General features: G+C 39.8%; 2 protein-coding genes across 2 annotated transcripts in view; one reads left to right on the top strand and one right to left on the bottom strand.

The window, feature by feature from the left end:
• Positions 1–7,951, top strand: part of znf410 (zinc finger protein 410) — a 25,050-nt gene extending 17,099 nt beyond the window's left edge. Inside the window, exons 9-12 of the mRNA XM_033991024.2 lie at positions 61–150; positions 278–397; positions 2,733–2,852; positions 5,568–7,951. Of these exons, the coding sequence (XP_033846915.1) occupies positions 61–150; positions 278–397; positions 2,733–2,852; positions 5,568–5,668 (431 nt within the window). The 3' untranslated portion in view covers positions 5,669–7,951. The remainder of the gene's footprint in view (positions 1–60; positions 151–277; positions 398–2,732; positions 2,853–5,567) is intronic.
• Positions 6,436–24,128, bottom strand: entpd5b (ectonucleoside triphosphate diphosphohydrolase 5b). The gene is made up of 14 exons (XM_055232066.1): positions 23,935–24,128; positions 22,227–22,465; positions 21,300–21,379; positions 20,756–20,899; positions 16,906–16,981; positions 16,570–16,605; positions 14,922–15,010; positions 14,765–14,847; positions 13,497–13,558; positions 11,957–12,058; positions 10,991–11,134; positions 9,389–9,445; positions 8,676–8,791; positions 6,436–7,873 (listed from the first exon to the last, which is right to left on the bottom strand). The coding sequence occupies exons 2-14, from the start codon at positions 22,453–22,455 to the stop codon at positions 7,748–7,750; spliced, it is 1,344 nt and encodes a 447-aa protein (XP_055088041.1). The 5' UTR covers positions 22,456–22,465; positions 23,935–24,128; the 3' UTR covers positions 6,436–7,747.

The following is a 24,128-nucleotide window of genomic DNA, read 5'->3' as shown; positions in this document are numbered from 1 at the left end:
AATCCAGATTAAATACACAAATTCAAGTCATTTATGATGCGTTTGTGTGTTTTATTTCAGGAGAGAAGCCTTTTCTGTGTGAGGCAGACGGATGTGGACGCTCCTTTGCTGAGTATTCAAGTCTCCGCAAACACATGCTCGTTCATTCAGGTGAGAGGACACACCCTGCGGCTGTTCAGACCCTGCGGCTGTTCAGACCCTGCGGCTGTTCAGACCCTGCGGCTGTTCAGTTCAGTATACATTTGTATTTTTCATTCATTTTCTTGTTTTTGTTCAGGGGAGAAGCCTCATGTGTGTGGGATCTGTGGAAAAACCTTCTCTCAGTCCGGAAGCAGAAACGTTCACATGAGAAAACGTCACGGAGACGAGAGCGCCATCCACGAACCGCGAGACACAGGTCAGGACTTCGCACTAAACCGACCCTTTAAAGATGCACTGTGTAACCTGCTCCATGCTCCTGTCTTCATGGAGACGCTTAGACCATAGACTGTTTATATAAATGGACATAGCTAACCTGCTAGCCACTGTTCTAAAGAGGAGCCTATTTCAACTCCAATCCACTTTCTGTGTAAAAACTGTCTCCTCTCTCTGTATCTGCTGCTGTCAGACTCGTCATTTTGGCCTTAAATGTTCGTGGGGTTTTTATTTTCACTATTGTGTCTGTAAATCAAGACATGAACATTAATAACAGACAAATCAGGCGCCTTCTTTCCCCGAGGTCGCTCCTCCTGTTCACTGGAGCTCATCAAGGCTAGCAGTTATAGCGGCTAAGTTGGAGTTGGAGTTGAAGTTGGAGTTGAAGTTGGAGTTGAAGTTGGAGTTGAAGTTGGAGTTGGAGTTGGAGTTCTTAACCAGCCTCGCTCTGGATTGGCTCTTTGGTTGCTATGATAGAGTCAGAATTACAAATAAGGAAGTGGGCTCCACCTTTGCCGCTGTACCCGCTCTAGCCTCGATGAGCTGAACGCTGTGGGTGAAGTCACACTCACTTGTTTTTTTTTTATTACTTGACACGGTGGTTCCTTTTTTATCTCGTACCCCAGAAGCGCCATCTCACACTCTGTTGGGTGGGCGTGTCACAGTGGGAGGTGAAAACAGAAGCTGATGGACAAAATCGATTTAAAGATTAAACTCAAATACAACTTCAGAGGCTCAACGAGGAGAAACATCTAGAACATGTTTAAAGTCCATTTTACAGGACAGGGCTGATTTAATACCAGATGTCACTGTCTTCTATATCTTTTCTCAGGAGAAATAGATTAATGCTGTGCTGTGAAACATTCCAGGCAAATCAGTAACATCTCCACAGTGAAAAGTGTAACTATAACTAGACTTTTTAAATGAGCTCATTAACTCTAAATCCAGTCCACATGTTTCACTTTTAGGTCGTGACCTTCTGTTGGAGCTGCTTTAGTTATGATCAATGAAAAATGACTTCCAGCTTCTTTATTAAAAATGTGCATAGAAATACTCTCAGCTTCAGTAACATTTGACAGACAGAATTATGAATGTTTTTTATTCAAATTCAAATTACATTTTTTCTTCTTTGGGGCAGAGCGAGAAATCGTAGCAGCAGCAACGGATTTATATAGAACGTATGAATGTCTTAAATATTCACTGAAATGTTTCGCGCTCGGTTTCACCTCGCGGACGACGAAGACGAGTTTAATCCACAGACTGTGTAAAGAAGTGACTGAGTGAGTGTGACGTCACCTGCAGCGTTCAGCTCCAGTGAACGCCAACAGGAGCGACCTCGAGGAAAGAAGGAGCCTGATTTGTCTGTTATTAATGTTCATATCTTGATTTATGGACAAAATAATGACATAAAAAAAAACCAGGATCATGTAGAGGGTTAATACGAACATTTAAGACCAAAATGACGAGTCTGACGGCAGCAGAGACAGAGAGAGGAGCCATGTTTTTAAGGTTAGCTCGTGTTACCTGTTTGTTTCTATGGAGATGAGTTGTTAATTTCAGTAGTTGCGTTTCCATCATGTTGTCTTTAAAGTACATTTTGAAGATTCGTAAGGGTAACGGGAGGTGGAAACGCACAAATATTGTAATTAGAACCTTTAGTTAGAACATAAAAGTTTATTTGCTCAGTTCAGGTGGATTTTCTTGGAGTTTCAACCTGGTTAAATAAATATAAAAATGAAGAAAACTCAAGAAAAGCCGTAATAGCTCAACCAGACAAGATCCGTACTGCACCTTTAATCTTTATCAACTGTTCTAAGACTTTTGTACCATATTTTTAAGTTTTTACAACTTAAAAATTATTCTGTATAGTAAAATAAAACTTCAAGTCCAGTTGAGACGACTGAATTTTTCGAGTGAAGGTGTTCGGCTTCAGGTCTGGTCACATTTTTTAGGCATTTGTACATTTTACAGTGATACTTTTTACTTTTACTTCACTACATTTGAGAGCAGTATCTGAATTTTCTACTCCACTACATTTTTGAACAGGACTGAAAAGTAAAAGTACTTTTTATATGATTTGAGGGGTTCGAGAATAACAAAAACATAAATCTTGTTTCTGTTGAACAAAATATGTCTCATTTTTAATCTATATCTCTACATTTACACGTGAATAAATGAAACAACAGAATACTTTTGCTTACTCTTGAAGTACATTTTTAAACTGTACTTAAATACTATTTTTCTCTAACCCGTTACTCATAAACGCTCCTGGTCTGAAGCGTCTTAAATCTTAACGGTGGTGTTTTTGTTGTTTCCAGGCGAGGCGCTGACACACAGCAGTTTACTCGAGGTCGACGGTGAAAACACAGGGGGGATGGTTTCCATGACGACGGCCGTGGAACCAATGAACCTTCACCACGCCATGCTCAGGGCTCCAGGTCAGACACTCAGACTTTAGTGCACTTAAAGGGGCGGGACCTGGTTTATTTGTGTCTAAATTTTAAAGGTCCAGTATTACGTAAAACTGACTCTTGAAGCTTTAAGTCGTGTTCTAATGTTGTTTCCTCCTCAAAAACAGACCTGGAGTTGTGTTTTGTTTCATTCACACATGTTTAAGTCACACTTTATTATTAGTCTGTCACATCTCCAAAGCTCAAAACGCTCTGTTCCACCTTGTGATGTCATCAAGTGGTAGTTTTCAAGTTAACAGCTCCTTTTACCTTTAGTTCAGTCGAGATAAGTGGCAACTCCAGAAGCTGAAATGATCCAAATGATTCTAGAAATGAAGGTGTGTGGAGTTTAAAAACACAGTGGAGCACTTCCTGTATCACCACATGATGACATCACAAGGTGGAACAGAGCGTTTTCAGTCTGAGAGAAGAACTAAATCTGCAGGTTTGTGCGTTAAACATGTGTGAATGAAACAAAACACAACTCCAGGTCTGTTTGTGACGAGGAAACATTAGAACGGATCAGAAAACAGAGTAATAAAATCGAACCAGGAAGTAACACTAGTGCTCTGTTAGCATGCTGCTGTTTTTAGCTTTACAGTGATGGTAAAACTCCGCTCTGGCCTCTGAAAACTGTAAAAAGCGCTTGTGCATTCAGAGCATTATTATTCACTGTGATGAGTTTATAAGGTGAGGGAGGAATAACTCTGGACGACGGAAAACTCTTTAAAATGAACCAGTAAAAATCAGAGCCTTAAATAATCAGGCGCTTTTCAGGACACAAGGGTTCACCTGCAGCAGCGACGGAACAAGTATTCTGTTTAGTTATTTAAGTAAAAGCACAGATACTGGAGCAAAAAATACTCAAGTAAAAGTATCACATGAAAAAAAATGTACTTAAAGAGTAAAAAGTACAAGTATTTCACATGTTTTGAGTCTTTAAAGCTTCAAATGTGGTGATTTTGATAAAGATTTGAGCTGAATTTTGTTCAACAGAAACGACTGAATCAATAGTTTTTTTTTCTGTTTTTATTTGTATATTTTTGTTTTCCTCAAATTCTGAACGTGTTAAAAATAAACCCTCAGACTTTTCAGCAGGTCTCAAACTGTAATAGAAATACTTTTACTTTTCAGTCTTGTTCAAAAATGTAGTGGAGTAGAAAGTACAGATACTGTTAAATGTACTCAAGTAAAAGTTAAAAGTATCCACTTTAAATCGTACTGAAGTAGTGACATATAAAGCACTTTTAATTACTTTGCGTATGGATTGTGCCTATGAGCTACAAAAAAAATATTTGTGTTGTTACTGTGATATCACTACATTTAACACTTGTGTGAAATACTTTGTACTCTTAAAGTACATTTTAATCAGGTACTTAAATACTCTCACTTAAGTAAAAGTGCAGAGGTAAAAACTTACTCAAGTAACAGAATAGAGTACTTCTTCCTTCGCTGTTTTATCGTCGTGTGGCGTTTCCAAAATCTGCCAAAACCTCACATTATTTTCCCCATTTTCCCGAAGTTTAAATGTCGGAGCGTTTCCTCAGCAGAATGTCACCTCTTGTGTTTTATTCCCGGCTGTAAAACGATACGAGTCCACTGAGCCGTACAAAATCTTTTGAGTTCTCAGCGATTTAAAGGCGACCTGCTGAACTGTGTCAGATCTACAGTTTTCAGAGGGAGTTTAAGGACACGCTGGGCTTTGGACACAGGACACAGGACAGAGGACACAGGACTTCTACTGTCCTGCAGATACACACAGTTTACACACAGATAATCGCCATCGTATCACCAAAATGTGCAGAAAAAAAGCGACTTATCCACAGGGAAGTCGACAGGAGGGACAAAGGGGTCTGTTGTCCCGGGGTTGAGGGGCCCAGAATTGGACTCTCTTCCTAGTAGTTCGTCTTAGAGGGGGCCCCATGTGAGACTGTTTGCCCCGGGCCCCCAAATTTGAGTTAACGTCCCTGCTCGCCCCGAATGTTCTCCTCTAGATCGTAGTTCTAGTACAAGACTAGAACAGATATTTAAACATTAAAATGATAATGATTCATATCCAGAACATTTTAAACTGTCAAACTTTAATAATTATCGTGATATAATCGTTAATCGCAATTATTTTGGCCATGATAATCGCAACAAAAAATTTTAATATCGTCCGATGCCAAGTACATATGAAAGTGTAATGTATTGTAGAGTACTGTTACTGTTACTATATTGTAGAGTGTAACAGTACTCTTACTCGAGTACTGTTACTTGAGTACTATATTGTAGAGTGTAACAGTACTTACTCGAGTACTATTTGTACAGTACCAGTTCTCTTAAAGCGCGTTTGCCCACTGATCTGAATCCCGCTCTCGACATAAACATCATTAGAGACGTGAGATCCATTCGCCCACAGGTTGGCGGTGTGATTCCAGCTCCCACAGATCAACGCTGACGACGTGTCCTTGGGCAAGACACTTAACCCCCGTGTGAATGTCTGTGAATTGTTCCCTGATGTAAAGCGCTCTGAGTGACTTGAAGGCGGAAAAGCGCTGTATAAAACGTGACCATGACCATGTTACTACTGGACTGAAGTATAAGTTGATGGAGTAACGTTTTAAAGTAACAGTACTGCAGTATCTAACCAGCACAGTTTTTGTTTTTACCCTCTTCTTTCCTTTAATAACGTGGCACTTTTTGTTTCGTCGTCTCCTCCAGGTTCGTCGGACTCGGTGGTGGTCCTCGCTCAGCCTCATGACCTTGTTTCCATGACGACGGATGGACATTCATACGGAGAAGACGTGGTCACGCTACTTTAGCTTAAAAAAAAACAAAACAACAAAAACTGCACAACTGTAGATACATGTAATTAGTAGTACAATAATAATAGTGCTTTTATTTTGTCAAGTACAAAAAGTTTTTACAGCCATTTTCCTCCCAAAGAAATCCAACACGGGTTTAAAGTCTCTATAAACACAAGCGCCATGAATCGTTTGTGCTTCACTGTTGAAAGAGAAAGAGGTAAGGACTCGATATGTGCCACGTCGGCCATTTTGTCATTAACAGGCAAGAAAAAATCTACATTGGTTCAAATAACTAATTCGAAATCGTAAAGGCCTTGTCAGATATATTTTATAACAGTTCTGGAGGTCAAAATAAACGTCTAATTCTAAAGCGTTCCATTGTCTGAGAGTCAGGGAGTGAGCGGTTAGCATGCTAGTCTTTGTTAGCAGTACCGTGACTCCTCTCTGGTCTCTAACAGTTATAAAAAGTGCTTATAAACTCATCTCTGTGAATAATTAGAATAACTTTGGATCACTGCGAACTGTTTAAAATGAGCTAATTGTTTTTCATGTTTTTAAGACGATAAAATCACGTATAACGAAGTGAGTGTGAACGTATTTTCCGGAGAACAAGTCACACCAACCAAAAAATGCAAAATAATGAAGAAAAAACAAGTCTAAACTATGAAAAAAAAAGTGATTTATAGTCCAGAAAAAACAGTAATTAATGAAAGCTTAGAATTTCCAAATAACCAAGTTAATAATTCAATAAAGTAAAAATAAAACTAACACTATACTAAATCATGGGTAAAATTTCATGGCATTTCACGCAGTCCAAACTACTAAAAAAAACCGAACACATTATCATCTTGTTTTCTGAATTCAAGTCATGTGAACCAATGTAGATTTTCCTGTTTTCAGTAAAAATGAAACAAACCAGACGACGGTTTTGCACAACAGCACCAGAAAAACCCACAGTCCCTAAATCACCAATATATTTAACAAGTGTCTGAGAATAAATAACATGGAGGTGGATGTTGCATAGTCTTAGTAAGAGAAGTTTAAAATGATTAAGAGAAAAAAAAAGAAAAAAAAAGTAAATTGAAAGAGTTGAGAACATAAACCTACACAGCGCAGTTTTCCAAATAAGGGCATAGAGCTGTTAAGTGTGATGTCACTTCCTGTCCATCAAAACAATGAACATGTTTACGATTTATTTTGTGTTTTTTAGCGACAACACGGTTCACTTTATAAAGAGACTGCAGTCATTTTCAGCTAACAAGATCATAAACGGATCTACACGTATTCACCTTGTTCTGGACGTTGCCGTGGACGCCACTATCGTCGTCATGTTGGATTATTTTGCGTGGGGCCGATCTTGACCGTAAAAATTGAGTTGTCGTTGAACATTAATCTACTTTATGTCACATTTTAGCGGCAAAACTTTTCCCAAATTCTAGTGGGAACCCCAATCATTTCAATAGAAGAGCAGTTTAGGAGCGTTTACGGCAAAAGTGGGCGGGGCCGAACAAGGTCAATAACTGTGCTAGGCTAAGTTAGCGTTAGCAGTGACATATACACACTGCTAATCCTTTGTTATGCTATCTTATTACTACGTTTTTGACACAGTTTGTGGTTAAACACTTTTAAAAGATGAATAAGATCCTAAAAACAAAGCTCGAAATCCGCTGTGGAGTTTCTGGTCGGACCCGGAAGTGACATCATCACGTACCAGCTCTATAAAGGGACGTTTCATTCTGCACTTTCATGGTTAGTTTTAAAGTCCGTTTACGTTTTGTGCGATAACTGAACTTTAACAGAGACATTTACAGGGACGTTTTAGCAGCAGAAAAATAGCGTCACTAATGTTTAATTAAATACAAAAATATATATGTATAGTCCAGCGGTTCTCAAACTTTTCACATCAAGTAGAACAGAAGAAGTGATTTGACCCTCGGAGTATCGCCAGATATAAACCAGACTATAATATTGAATTGTAAATAAATAGAAAAACAGCAGGAGTCCGTGAACCACAGTTTGAGAACCACAGATCTACTGACTATCGCCCCCTAGTGCATAAGTGGAGCACATTACATAAGTTGTTACTGCTGAGCCTCAGAGGTCACAGGTCACAGGGTTTGGGAAGGTCTCGTCTCCTCGGTGGATCTTCATGTTGTGGAGATGATCCAAAATGGCGCCCAAAGCCCAGCTCGCCTCCACGTTTCTCACTTTCTTGGTCAACTGTGGCCACAAACCGACACCAAATCACTAAAATGCCTTTTGTATTTATTGAAATAAAAATATAACATACTAGAAAAATGCAGTGTCTGTGTTTGAGATACAGTCTTTTATGCATTTAAAAGTGTTTAATTAACTTAACTGACTTTTAGCTGCTGTTCATTTAAATCTACTACAGATGTGATTGTGCTGCCTGCTTGTCTCCATGGAGATCTTATTGCTTTGCCTGGAATAATCCACAGTATGGCATTCAGTGGTAGAGGGTAACACATTTTTAGATATCTGTACTTTATTTGAGTTACTTTTTACCTCTGTATCTGTACTTTTACTTAAGTAACTTCATCCGCCATTATCATTTTATGTTTCATGATACTGCCGACTCTAATGAAACATACACACATTATATATATCTCTAATATCGATCTCTATAGATGGATAGCTATCGCTCTAGACAGCTCAACTAGTAAGTCACTTGACTTTCACATGGGGGACCTGGGTTCACAACTGCCATCACAACTTGAGATTGACAATGTACAACACAAAATATGCTACGGCAAGGGGGAGCCAGGACGCCAGGTCAGAGGGGAGTTAACATTAAGTCCTCAAGTGTCATGCTGAGTGAGTATCTGACCTGAATGGCAGTGAAAAATCAAGGCAGTGGAGAGAAGTCCACAGACTCTCTCCACAGTCAGTTAAATGGCAAGATCCAGGCCAGTTTTGTACGCAAGCTGAACACAGACTGGGACTTCCAGAAGTGAAGGGAGATATCTATCATAGAGATCAGTCAGTTGTGCAGCCGCCTCACCTGCAGGACTGTGGTCTCCTTGAAGCCGAAGCCGTCTTTGAGCAGAGCAGTGATGTAGGTCAGGTCCAGACAGAGGAATGGGCCGGATGGAGGGGACGAGGTCAACTTATTACAGACTGTACACAGAGAAAGTCAGTCTAAAACTGTGTTAAAGTACAATTAATATACAGAATACTGTGCACAAGATTTATAATCTGAGAGACTTTGGTCAGTGCAGTAGTAGAAGGAGTAAGAGTAGTAGCAGTAGTAGTTTTCAGTCATGTCATTTTAAGTCATGCTCAATTTTGTGTATTTTATCTAAACAAATGTCTGTCTGTAATCCTCAGTCGTCCAGTTCTGAAACAACATTTTTCTAATCTGTAGCTGGACAAAAAGTTGTAGGAGTGAAATATACGGCCTTATATTTCTCTTTACTGTTGGAGGGGATCAAATCGGTCAAAAATAGGGAGACCGTGGACATTTCTTGGATAAATCTGTTGAGACAGGGGACACAGAGCTCAAAACTCGGACTGTCCTGGGTCAACGGTTGGTCGACGTTTGGTCACTCTACACAAGGCTGGACAAAAAGGTTCTGTCCAGACTCCACTACATTTTCAACTGTAGTAAAATGAAAGTTAAAAGTACAGATACCTACTGATTATTTCTGACCAGTTATCAGCCCTTTAGCGACACAGATTTTTACCGTGCCAGTTGGAAATCTAATTCAGACTCACTCTCTTTGGCTCTTCTCTTGAAGTCTCGGACCTCCAGTCTTCCTCCTCGCTCTCCGTCTGAGCGGCGTTAGAAAAACAGGTCATTTAAATGCCACCTACACGCCGTCGTTACAACAGGATGCACTAATATTAGCCGTGTGCGCCCTTTAAGCCTGTAATGTTCTGTAAAACTCCTATAGCTCATTAAATCCACACAGAACACAGTGAGTCATGTGCGCCGTGCTAGCGTCGCAACAAGTACAAAAACACACAAAAAACACCCAGATGGTACAATTATGAAAGGAACACTGTACAAATAAACACAAACCTGCATATTTAGGCTGAGTTCTTCTCTCAAACTGAAAACACTCTGTTCCACCTTGTGATGTCATCAAGTGGTAATACAGGAAGTGCTCCGCTGTGTTTTTAAACTCCTCACACCTTCATTTGGATCATTTCAGCCCTGGAATTTGCGGTCTTAACTAAACAAAAGGTAAAAGGAGCTGTTAACTTGAAGACTACCACATGATGACATCACAAGGTGGAACGGAGCGTTTTGAGGTTTGGAGATGTTGCTCAAACATGTGTGAGTGAAACAAAACACAACTCCAGGTCTGTTTTTGAGGAGGAAACAACATTAGAACACGACTTAAACCTCACAAGAGTCCGTGTTGTGTAATATAGGACCTTAAACTGTTGCTTAGATTGTAACATTTTTTAGACTTGGGCAAAAAACATTGCATTTTGAAGGCGCTGTACAAGATTAAAACATGAAAACCAGTTCATCTAGTTCATTTTAAACAGTTTGCAGTCGTCCAAAGTTGTTCCTCACTTAGATTATGCCTTCAGAGCATCCTCATTATTCACAGAGATGAGTTTATAAGGGCTTTTCACAACTATGAGGCCAGAGTGAAGTTTTGCTGTTACGGTAAAGCAACTTGCATGCTAATGTGCACTTCCTGATTATTGGACAATAAAGCAGTTTATAATTAGATGCAGACGTATCTAGACCTGCTTACGAGCCGCTTATGCAATATCTCTGTTCCTTGGGCGAGACACAAACATGGGAAAAAAAATAAAATCTCGTTCATAATTGTAACGACTGACTGGATTATGTTTGTATTTATTATGTTCGAGTAGATCTGACTAGTTTAGATTCATTTTAAATTCTGAATGGGGCTCAACAGTGACACCCACCCCGAGGTTCCATAACAAAGTTCTTTAATTTTCTCACAGAATTTATGAAAGAAAGTAATATTAAAAAGTCTGAAAGCTCAGGGATAATCAGCTACGTAGAAACTAATGACAACAAGAAACCTACAATTTTATTTAAAATGTTTCTGAAAATTTATAAACCACAAAGTTATTAAAACATTTCACAGAATCTTGTGTTTTAAACTGAATTTTTGGACTTAAAACAACCACGTTATGGATACTAGTTAGCACGTAGCTGGTTAGCATGTCACTGGTTAGCACGTAGCTGGTTAGCACGTAGCTGGTTAGCCTCCATGATGCCTTTGATCTCTTAATATTTGAATTTTATTTTAAGTCTATGGGAAAAATGGAACCTTCCAGAACCTGAGCGTCATTTCAAGTCATTTTAAACATGATCCTGGCACTGACCGATGAGGCCGGCGTCCACCGCTCGGTCAAAGTAATAGGAGAAGGCGTAGAAGGCGGAGGTGTCCTGGAGCTCGTGGGGCTGGTGTATGACTCCCTGCACCACCTTCTGCACCTCCAGGTAACACGGCTTGTACCCGGACAGGCCTAGAGTGGAGACGAGAAAAAAATAAATATATAAAACACTGCTGAATGTTGTCCACACTAATTAAAGCCCCACTGTGTAACTTTTTAGCTAAAAAATAGACCCAAATGATGTTTATTTTTCTCATTATGGGTGTTTTTATGCAATGAAATCTTTACTGCATCTTTTTTAATCTTTTTCAATCTTTTTATGCATTCTTTACTGTGAACGGGCTTGCATCTCCACAGACCTGGCTCTTATTTTACCTGGAGAATGGCCTGCTTGTTCTTTGGCTGTAATGTTCCACAGTATGGCATAAAACGCATCTACAAGGTGAATGTTCTGAAGTTTGGTTTTAACTTTCTATTTAAATGAATCATGCAGGTGACATCAAGTGCCACCTCCAGAAAGTTACACGGTGTTCTTTAAAATGACTTTTATATTAATCTTGTTTCATATTGGCTTCCATCGCAAAAGAAAATGTTATTCTGTCAACTGGACTAAACCGTGAGTATCATAGCAACCAAAGAGCCAATCCAGAGCGAGGGTTTTGAAGGTAACGCCCCTTCCTTTAGCGGGGAGTGGCTGCTTAGCAACGCTGTCAATCAAACCTGTTGCTAAGGCCAGCGGGAGCGATCTCTGGGAAGAAGGCGCCTGATTTGTCTGTTATTAATGTTCATATCTTGATTTACAGACACAATAGTGAAATAAAAACACATGACTGAAGTAAATGTCGTGTCATTTTGAGTTTAGTTCTGGTCTAGCTCCAAAACGTGATTCGATTTTGTGAATAAAAATCGTTAAATCAGCTCATGTGAGGATTAATATTAAACTGTGGACGTTACCCTCTGGATCTCCGCTCACTTGATAGGTCAGGCCACCAAAGCTCCACTCGTCTCTGAACTTTTTTGGCAAACAGGAACTTTTAAAGACCTGCCACTCCAACCCTGGAAGAACAAACCAGGTCATGTGACTTCAGAGCCTTTATTTGAGCAGTTCTCACTAGATTCTATTATTAGGACTTTGGATTTGATCTTAATCATGGAAAAATGTTGGAAAATTGCACTTTAGGAAACATTCTTACCTTCTCTACTGACAATTTCGCTTGACCCAAAAACATAACTTAAAGGTCCTGTATTACACAAAACTGACTCCTGTGAGGTTTGAGTCGTGTTCCAATGTTTCCTCCTCAAAAACAGACCTGGAGTTGTGTTTTGTTTCATTCACATGTTTGAGTCACTTTATTATTAGTCTTTAACATCTACAAAGCTTCAAAATGCTCTGTTCCACCTTGTGATGTCATCAGGTGGTAGTTGTCAAGCTCCTTTTACCTTTAGTTCAGTAAAGAGGAGAGGAGAAGAGAAGAGAGGGAGAGACAGGATGAGAGAGGAGAGGGAATGAGCGGAGAGGGGAGGCGAAGAGAGAGGATGAGAGGAGGGGGAGAGGAGAGAGAAAAGGGGGAGAGGAGAGGAGAAGAGAAGAGAGGAGAAGGGAGAAGAGACGGGATGAGAGAAGAGGGGAAAGGGAATGAGGGGAGGAGATGAAACGGGAGGAGAGAGGAGAAGAGGAGAGAGGGAGGAGAGAAGAGACAGGATGAGAGAGGAGAGGAGATGAGAGGGAAGGAGAGAAGAGGGGGAGAGTAGAGAGGAGAAGGGGGAGAGGAGAGGAGAAGGGAGAAGAGACGGGATGAGGGGAGAGGGGATGAGCGGAGAGAGGGAGGAGATAGGAGAAGGGAGGGGGGAGAGGGGATGAGAGGAGAGAAGAGGAGAGAAGAGGAGGGGGAGAGTAGAGAAGAGAAGGGGGAGAGGAGAGGAACAATGGGATGAAAGGAGAGAGGAAGGAGAGAAGAGAGAAGGGTGAGTTATTATTCGTGTATCGGAGCATCTGTGTCCGCTGTGACCACGCCCCCGTTTCAGATTCAGAGTCGTTTTTATTTTTCTATAAATGAAAATGAAACAAAACACAACTCCAGGTCAGAAAACAGTGTGAACCTTTAAGTCTGAACTAGTCAAAACCTCAAATTAATATTTTATTTCAAGTCATTTTCACAATCTCCAGTTATTTTTCCAGACGACATCAAATCATCGACGTTTCATTTTGGGCAAATATAAACTGTAGACCTGCAGTTTTTATAGTTCGGTTCGATACTTAAAACGAGAAAATGGACCTCGCCGCTAAAACAGCTCAGCATTTGTGTAGTTTTGCTTTGACTTTTAAAAACACGTTATAACCGACACGTCTAAATCTCCCGTCGTCTGAGAAAAAAGAAAAAAAATCAGCTCATTAGTTTTAATAGATTTCTTTATAAACTGGAGGAAGCGTCTGGCACCTGCTTAAAGCGCCTTTACTTTTATGTTTTGTAGTTGAAAAGGAGGGACACTGTACCTTTTGCCCCCAAAGCTCCCAGCGCTCCCAGCCTCGCCGCCATCAGGCCGTTTCCAAGGTAACTGCAGGAGGAATGAGCAACACGCCAAGAAAAACCTGTTATTATAATCATCTGGTCTGAAAATGTCACTCTAATGTAACGTTACGCGGTTAAAAAAGGGGTTTCTACAGGTGCTAGCAAATAAATTACATACAAGTGTCAGATTTTGAGTCAGAGCCGACGGACCAGGGAATGGGCTCTGTGCAGAAAAACGCCCTTAACCTCACTGTTAGCATCACTACTTCCTGTCCAATTTTATCTTTATGAGTTTTTTTTGCCCAGTCCTGCTAAAAATGAACAAATATTTAAAGATCAGGCAGTGGACAGGGAGCTGCGGGAGGAAATACTTCACTTCTGTGTTTAGAAAGAGGCGTTTTTGTCTCAATGCTAACGCTAATGCTAATTCTGAGGCATAATAAGTATTAAAACAACACAAACTGAAGTATTCGACACATAAAAATAATTGGGTAGTCTTTATTTTAATTAATCTGAATTTTAATATGTTGTTTATTTTATATTTTCTGATTTTAATAAAAGTGGCTGTTAGCTTTGAGACACTGGGAGCTAGCTAGCGTGCTGCTGTGTACAAAGTCTATTGCCTACGATCTTAAACTGAACCGGAAAAGCCATCATTGTTATAAAAAGCAATATTTTCTCTTAATTATATGAACTGGTACAAAACAATCGAACATTTTTAAAGGAGCTGGAGTTGTGTTTTGTTTCATTCACACATGTTTAACGCACAAACAAACCTGCAGATTTAGGCTTTAAGTTCTTCTCTCAAACTGAAAACACTCTGTTCCACCTTGTGATGTCATCGTGTGGCGATACAGGAAGTGCTCCACTGTGTTTTTAAACTCCACACGCCTTCATTTGTAGAATCATTTGGATCATTTCAGCTTCTGGATTTGCCACTTATCTCGACTGAACTAAAGTTAAAAGGAGCTGTTCACTTTGAAAACTACCACTTGATGACATCACGAGGTGGAACAGAGCATTTTGAGCTTTGAAGATGTTACAGACTAATAATAAAGTGAAACAAAACACAACTCCAGGTCTGTTTTTGAGCAGGAAACAGCATTAGAACATGACTTAAAGCTACAAGAGTCATTTTTGCGTAATATAAGACCTTTAAGTTATTTGCATTCTGAATTTTTGAGTCTATAAATGATGGAAAATATATTTGAAAATTTGATACGGTGATCTCTTTATGCACAATACAACCCACCTGTATGTGTATAGCTCAAATGATGAATTGAAGACGTCAAATCTGGCGACGTAATCTGCACTTGGAACACTTTCAATGGTTTTCTAGAAGAGAAAGTAGAACGCTCTGATCACAGCACACAGTTGATTTCTCTGAAGTATAAACATTTAAGACTTACCCTGAGTTTTGGCAGAAAAGTGATTTGCGTAGACCCCCCTCCCAGATCCAAGATTCCCACTGTCTTCTGACTTTGTGGAGACAAGTGACCTGAAAATATCACGTCTTTAAACCGGAGGAGTCAAAACTATGAGGAAACTGCAGTCACATCTTCAGCTCCGAGAAAGGGCCACCGCAGAGAAACTGACGAGAGGCTGAAAGGACTTAGGAACTAATTGGAATCACTTTGACAAAACTGCTTCCACTTTTGGGAACTTTGACAATCACTACGGAATTTTGAGCTTATCCAAATTTCAAGTCAACTAAGGGAAAACTTTGAGGTAATTCCAAGACACTGAGAAAGTTAAATTAGGCCCTTTGTTCTCGTTGAGCCTCTGAAGTTGTGTTTGGACTGATTCATGTTTGACTTTTATCTTGAATCCACTATTTTCAAGACGCCATTTTGTCGATCTGCCCCCGTTTAACCTCCACCTGTGACACGCCCACTGTGACACGCCCACTGTGACACGCCCACTGTGACACGCCCACTGTGACACGCCCCCTGTGACACGCCCCCTGTGACACGCCCCCTGTGACACGCCCATTATGACACGCCCACTGTGACACGCCCACTGTGACACGCCCACTGTGACGTCCGCTCTTCCTTCTCCAGTTTTATTTTCTTAATCGTTGATACTCGTAGGATTCGGCAGCGTCGCGTCGTCATTTTGGTACAATTTTTTTTTTTTTTAAGTGCTGCTCTAGTGTGATGTGCATCTGTCCACAGGGGGCGCTACAGCATGAGGCGCTTTGTGATGATGTTTACGGCGACGTGAGCTCCACAGTTTTCTAACGCAGAAGTGAGCGGGTTTGTTTGTTTTATTCAGTGGTTTTAGATGAACATTGTGATTTAAAATGTGTAAATTATAACAGAACGATCCACAGAGATGAGAACCATAGAGACACAAGCACAATAGAGCTGATTTAAAGCTACACCATGCAACTTTACTTGTGGATGATATGCAACCTGCTTCTCTCAGCTTGACAAAAATATTCCCCAGAAAGGCATTAAATTAGTTTTTCTTCTATTTACTTCCTTGAAAAACGTGCATTCTTACTGTCAGCTGGCTCGCCTCTCCACAGATCTGACCTGTTACTCGGTCTGGTGATGCCACATGACGGATTTAAAGGTGCACTATATGACTTTTCTAGTGGGCGGGTTCGCCTTCTATTTTTATTTATTTATTTAATTTATTTAAAAAGGGGACAATGCACATTAATAAACATTCCAAAAAAAAAAAAAAATGTTAAAAGGAAATGTTAATTCTTTGTCAGAAATGTCCCGCAGTAAGGTATTAAATGCATTTTTTCTTGCATTTATTCAATTACAGTGTTCTTGTTGCTCAAAAATACATTAATAAGGGTTGCCTCTCCACAGAACTGACCTGTAACATGGACTGGTGGCATCATTAAGGCCTCATCAAAGGGTTTATGAGAGATATGGATCACTTAGACAAATCTACAAACCTACATCCTCCCTCTGCTGTGTGAAAATCTGTTAAATTCCAGGGAAAAGCGATCCATGGAAGCGGAAACTCCCCATCAGAAAAGTTACATATCGCAACTTTAAATGCATTTCAGGTCTTAACAATCATTATTTCTTTCCAAACCTGTTAAGAAGTTCATCGTTATCCACGCCAGGACTCCTACAAATCACGAAAAGAGATTTAATTTAATCACAAAGTTTGCAAAGACATTACATCAGATTCTTGATTAAAAGTTTGTCGTTTCAAAACCAGATAAACGAGCTGAGAAATGCATTTAAACAGAGCTAATAATAACTATTTTAAGCCTTTTCGTTGCATGTTTTATCACATAATTAGTGCTTGTTGTGGTGTTGTCAACAGTGTGGTTATACTTTTCCTAAGTGTCATGAAAAAGAGTGAGCCGTAACAATAATTATGTGTACTGTAATGTGTTATGCTGCGCCTTAAAGGGGATGTTACCTTCATTTGTACCGTCCATGATGCTGACGCTGTCGTCTGGCACCAAGAACGGAGACTCGTCAAACACATGTTGAACCTAAAACACACCAACGGGATTTAAGTGGGTTTAAACGTGAGTCATGTTTAAGATTTTAAATCCACAAAGGCATAAAAAGCTGCATATTTCTGTGATTACTATTTCCAAACTTGAGTAACTTTTGTGTTCAGACAAAATGATTAAAATGAAAAGCAAATTAGAAAAAAAATGAAAAATGGGCGATGGATTTGTAAAGTGTGTTTATGGAACCAGGATTTAAAAAAAAAAAAAAAAAGTAAAATTGATGTATTTAGGTGCATGCTTTTGTATTTTCAATTATTCTAGAAGTAACTTAAGTTTTTTTAGAATTTCAAATTTCCTCGGGGAAAGAAGACGCCTGATTTGTCTGTTATTAATGTTCATATCTTGATTTACAGACACAATAGTGAAATAAAAACCCCAGGATCATGTAGAGGGTTAATACGAACATTTAAGATAAAAAATGACGAGTCTGACAGCAGCAGGTCCAGGATCACACGCCCATGATCACTTCCTGTTTGGAACGTGGCGGCTAACAGGTTAGCTATGTCCATTTATATAAACAGTCTATGATTCTTATAAGAAAACCTTTATTTTGTCCCAGAATGGACAAGTTAGTGTTCCAGCACCAAAGTACACAACAGCAGTCAGAAATATACAATAAACAACAACAGACTAATACAAAATATACCTTAAATTTAACTTCCTAAAATATATATACATTTGAATATAATAAAGATGCTAAATGGGAGTAGAATAAGAAGAACACAACTATAAGGCAACAAGCTCTGATGTTCACCAGTGACTCTCAAACTTTTCACCAAGTACCACCAAGGGAAAGAAGATCTAAACCAAGTCTACAACAGGACTATTCTAGGTCTAAACGAGGGCTAAACCAGGTCTATAAAAGGACTATTCTAGGTCTTAATGAGGGTTAGACCAGGACTATAACAGGACTATTCTAGGTCTATAAACAGGACTATTCTAGGTCTTTAACAAGAGTTAAACCAGGACTATAACAGGACTGTTGTAGGCCTTACAACAGGTCTATAAAAGGATTATTCTAGGTCTAAACAAGGGTTAAACCAGGACTACAACAGGATTATTCTAGGTCTAAACGAGGGCTAAACCAGGTCTATAAAAGGACTATTCTAGGTCTATAAACAGGACTATTCTAGGTCTACAACAGGACTATTCTAGGTCTATAAACAGGACTATTCTAGGTCTACAACAGGACTATTCTAGGTCTACAACAGGACTATTCTAGGTCTACAACAGGACTATTCTAGGTCTAAAAGAGGGCTAAACCAGGACTATAACAGGACTATTCTAGGTCTAAACGAGGGCTAAACCAGGACTATAACAGGACTATTCTAGGTCTATAAACAGGACTATTCTAGGTCTACAAACAGGACTATTCTAGGTCTACAAACAGGACTATTCCAGGTCTACAACAGGACTATTCTAGGTCTACAACAGGACTATTCTAGGTCTAAACGAGGATTAAACCAGGACTATAACAGGACTATTGTAGGCCTACAACAGGTCTATTCTAGGTCTGTAACAGGACTATTCTAGGTCTACAACAGGACTATTCCAGGTCTATAAATAGGACTATTCCAGGTCTATAAACAGGACTATTCCAGGTCTTTAACAGGACTATTCTAGGTCTACAACAGGACTATTCTAGGTCTACAAAAGGACTATTCTAGGTCTACAAAAGGACTATTCTAGGTCTACAACAGGACTATTCTAGGTCTAAACGAGGATTAAACCAGGACTATAACAGGACTATTGTAGGCCTACAACAGGTCTATTCTAGGTCTGTAACAGGACTATTCTAGGTCTACAACAGGACTATTCCAGGTCTATAAATAGGACTATTCTAGGTCTATAAACAGGACTATTCTAGGTCTACAACAGGACTATTCCAGGTCTATAAATAGGACTATTCCAGGTCTATAAATAGGACTATTCCAGGTCTATAAACAGGACTATTCTAGGTCTACAAACAGGACTATTCTAGGTCTATAAATAGGACTATTCCAGGTCTCTAAATAGGACTATTCCAGGTCTATAAACAGGACTATTCCAGGTCTATAAACAGGACTATTCCAGGTCTTTAACAGGACTATTCTAGGTCTTTAACAGGACTATTCTAGGTCTACAACAGGACTATTCTAGGTCTACAAAAGGACTATTCTAGGTCTACAAAAGGACTATTCTAGGTCTACAACAGGACTATTCTAGGTCTAAACGAGGATTAAACCAGGACTATAACAGGACTATTGTAGGCCTATAACAAGACTATTGTAGGCCTACAACAGGTCTATTCTAGGTCTATAACAGGACTATTCTAGGTCTATAAACAGGACTATTCTAGGTCTAAACGAGGACTAAACCAGGTCTAAAAGTGGACTACATCATATTGTCACCGTAATTCTGAAAAAAAAAAATCAAGGACAAAAACTGGATAAAATGAACTCTAACTTAAACAAACCCACAAACTGAAGAACTGTCCAAAACCACCTGAACGAGCCCTCGTACCACAGTTTGAGAAACACCCGCGTGCACAATAAGTGACTTTGACTATGCATTTTTACAGTACAGCACATGGACAGAAGATTTCTAGAGTGTGACCCACAGCGTTTGACTCCAGTTAAATGAAGCTCATCGAGGCTAGAGCAGGTTAGCCATGTCCATTTATATATCCAGCCTATGCTCCCGCCCCATCTGATAGAGGGACACGGGCACATTCTCGTCTGCAAACTATTCTAATGGAGGCTAATGTGTCGATGCCCTCGGTAGATTACATAATTAATTGCCTTTGGGAGTATAACACATTTGTCAGTTATCGTTAAAATGCTCTAAAGCTTCACATTATAATCTTCACTCTCTCCAAGCCTCCTCTATAATATCAGAACTCTGTCCCAGTATTAGTGATGTATCTCTGGTTTATTCTCTCTCGGCTTATCTGCACTTCCCTTTAAAGTGGAAGCCAATGTGATTCTGGCAGTGATAAAAAAGAAGAGCTCTGTAAATCAATGCGGTTTTAAACTGGCATTACTTGGCTGCAGTGGAAAGCATTTGTGGGTTAAATAAGCCGGAGGTTGGAGCGTAGACTGTGGATATAAATGGACATAGCCAAACTGCTATAGCCACAGTGTTCCATAGAAGTGATCATGGGCACGTTTACGGCTCCTATTCACTTTCTATTGAAAAACTGTGTCCTCTCTCTGTATCTGCTGCTGTCAGACTCGTCATTTTGTTCATATTAACCCGCTCTACATGATCCCGTTTTGTTTTTTTTCAAGATATGAACATTAATAACTAATAAATGAGATGCTCCTACTGAAATTTGAGGTGATTAATAATGAGTTATTTTTACTAGAGGCTGATTGAGCTCATTGGCCATCGGCTGAAACCGATGGCCAATGAGCTCAGCCGATATTTTTGTGTCGAGAAGTATGATGTTTTTCCTTGTATTGATTGATTATGATTTCAATTGATTTATTTTGTCACATTCACAAATATCTCCATGACTGATCAGTGCATCACTTTCAGTAGGATACATGGATGTAGTATCATTTATAAATACTTCAAAAGTTGCTTAAGTGCGAGAACCCTACTTGCGGTGCGGCGGTGCGGTGCGGCTTTGCGGTGTAATGTTGAGGTGTTGCGTTGCGGTGTAGCGTTGCAGTGAGGTGTACAGTGAGGTGTAGTGTTGACTGTAGCGTTGCGGCGTAGCGTTGCGGCGTAGCGTTGCGGCGTAGCGTTGCGTGTAGTGAACCTGACCTGGTCTAAAAGTGCGTGCGCTCTCTGTTTGGGCAGCAGTCTCAGTCCGGCCGTGGCTCTGAGGATCACTGGAGTTCTCTTCCACTCCACACGAGGCACTGTTTGTTTGGCCACTTTGAGCAGCATCCTCACCGTGTGTCCGGCCTGTGCACGTTATTCACAACGTAGAAATAAGAGATACACACAGGTACTTCTCAAAACAGTTTAATATTATGAAACGGTCCAATATTTTTTGTCACTCTTTGTAGAAGGTCAAACCCATATAGAATATTATACAGACTCATTACACATAGAAATACTTCAAGGCTTTATATCTTGACATTTTTATGATTATGACTTACAGATAATAAAAACTAAAAATTCAGCATCTCCAAAAATTCGTGCCGTTCAAATTTTTGGAGCTTTCCCTGTAGCACAGGCGAAAATAACATAAATTCTGCGTATTAATCTAGAATTCAGTGTTTGTGACTAGATTAGATATTAGTGCTTTATACAACTTTACAAATTTGTCTTGTTTTATGTTTCATATTTCAAGTTCACTCACCATTTCAGGAGAGTTGACATACGCAGACAGACCAGGCTTTATCGACTGAAACATCTCATTGTCCAAAATAGGCAGTTTATCTAAAAAAACAACAACAAAACATTTGGACGTGGGTCAAATTGTGTATTAAACGTTCAACTCAAAAAACGTTTTCTTTTGACGACTGAGGGATTACACAGACCTCCACGGGGGATTTTACTTTGACACAGTCGCTCACATATTATAAAACACTTTGAAATCTATGTTTGTAACTGTTTCAACTAACACGTTCTTGTCGTTGTCTAAATATACGCTGATGTACTGTTTGCTCTGAGCTGCTGTCTTGGCCGAGACTCCACTCTAGTGAGCTCAATGGGACATTCCTGGTTAAATACATTTCTTTCCTTCTTTCTTTATCTTTGTTTATACGGGGGAACCCAATGAGAGCACTTAGATTCTCTTTTTCATGGGTTTTCTGTTCAAAATACAATAAAAACTGAAACAAACAAAGGAAATAACTATGATAAACGGTCACATTTTTATATACTTTTTCACCTTTAAGTCACTCAAAGTGCTTCACATCAAGGAACCACTCACACATTCACACACACACACACACACACCCCCCTTCATACACACACACACACACAGACACTAGGGTGAGGTGGGTTAAGTGTCTTGCCCAAGGACACAACAACAGCATTTGTCAGTCGTCAAGTATATAAGTCCATATAAAAACATGCGCAGGTGTGAGTATAAAAGTTTGTTACCAGATTACTAGTTAGCGATTGTGGCACCAAAGTATCCAGTTTAATTAAAAATAAATAAATAAATCAAAGAGCAAAAGATGACAAAATATGTGACTTCAGCAGATAACCGTCTCCACTAAACAGAAAAAATAGTTTCACAATCACACAACTCTTATTCGAAGCTGAAAGTCTCCCTTACCCGTGTCGCTCTGTATAAAGGTGTACACGTGTATCCTCGTGCCTGTGCTCCCGGCGTCAAACATCACGGCGTAGTGGATACGGCTGTGGTTGGCCGGTCGGCTGAGGCGGGGCAGGAGGCCGCCGATGCCGTGGGTCAGATCCAGGAGCGAGGACCCGGCCTGAGCTCGACCGTGCCCAGGGAGAGCGCTCAGGAGCAGGGGCAGGAGCAGCGCCGCGACTGCCTCCATCTTCACACCTCTGGAGGAGCAAAAAGACGGAGCAACAGCTGTCATTACACTAAATAGAGGCGCGTTCACGTGATGTCGTAACTATGTAAACAGCCGTCACTGTAGAAGGGCGGGGCTGGGTGATATGACAAAAAATAAACTAGGATTTTTGTTTTGTTTTTTGCCATATTGGTCATTTTATTTTGTCTAATTAAAACACAAATAAAAACAGCTTTCAGTGTCGATTTCCTGAAGATAAACACAGGCTTTTAATCTGTGACACATAACACAAAAAACACTCCAATTTCTTCCTCCAAAGTCTGAACTCTGCTCCAAACCACAGGCTTTTACTGACAGACTGTAGCCCTCTCCATTAAAAAGACCCAAACTGATCACTGAGTATTAGAGGCGTCTGAAACTTGATTAAAATTCAATGAACTGTCCTGATCCAAGTAGAGACGCAGAACTAATCGCAAATCAAAATCAATATTATGGAGTTTATGTCCCTGAAGTAATTTGTGTAGCTAAATTCCACTCTACATTATACTCAATACTGTCTGCCTTTCAGTGGCGGAAGAAATACTCAGTTCTGTTACTTAAGTAAAAATACAGGAGCAAAAAAAATATGCAAATAAAAGTATCACATGAAAAAATCTACTTGAGTAAAAGTATTTCACACAGATTTTGAGTCTTATAAAGCTTCAAATGTTGTGATTTTGATAAAGATTTGAGCTGGATTTTGTTTAAAAGAAACAACTGAATCGATGTTTTTTTGTCTGGCTATTTTAATTTCCATCCGTCCATTTTCCGGGGCCAGGTCGGTGGGGTGGGGGTGTGGGGCAGTATTCTAAGCAGATACTCCCAGACTTCCCTCACCCCAGACACGTCCTCCAGCTCCTCCGGTGGGACCCCAAGTCGTTCCCAGGCCAGCCGAGAGACACAGTCCCTCCAGTGTGTCCTGGGTCTTCCCCGGGACCTCCTCCTGGTGGGACATGCCTGGAACACCTCCCTATTTTAATTTGTATACTGTTATTTGCTCAAATTATGAACTTGATTAAAAAAAAATAAACTCTCAGCCTTTTCAGCAGGTCTCAGACTATAATAAAAAATACTTTTACTTTTCAGTCCTGTTCAAAAATGTAGTGAAGAACAATGTACAGATACTGCTCTCAAATGTAGTGAAGTAAAAGTAAAAAGTACTTAAGTTTAAAATGTACTTAAGTAAATAACAAATACCTAAAACTTATACTTAATTCTTGATTAGGTTCCACCACTGATAGAGTTAGTGTTGACAGTTTAACATCTTCATCTTGTCTCCAGCTGCTTCTCATTTGATTTAAACTGTATTTTTATTATTATAACCTTGTCTTCACTGTTTCAGAGTAGCTCCTTACTCATCAAAATACGGCGGGCATGTCTACCACTGAATGTCTGAATGTCTGAAAGGAATATAAAGATTTAGAACAAAACCTGGAATGAAAAGTTTGATAAATAAGTTACCAACAGCAGCCAAACCGGTGATCTCCACTTTGCCTCATGTGCTAACGCTAGCTGCTGCTAAATGCTATCCGTAAACTTATATTTTACCGCACCTAGCCGCTTAAACATGACCAAAGCACAACTCGCCCGTGTCAAATGTGATTTAGACACGTGTGCGGCGAAGTTTAGGGTTTTAAAAATGGACTTGAAGACGG

This window comes from Periophthalmus magnuspinnatus, chromosome 24, assembly GCF_009829125.3.
Source record: "Periophthalmus magnuspinnatus isolate fPerMag1 chromosome 24, fPerMag1.2.pri, whole genome shotgun sequence".
Lineage (NCBI taxonomy): Eukaryota > Metazoa > Chordata > Actinopteri > Gobiiformes > Gobiidae > Periophthalmus > Periophthalmus magnuspinnatus.
This window is presented reverse-complemented; position numbering and strand designations above follow the sequence as displayed.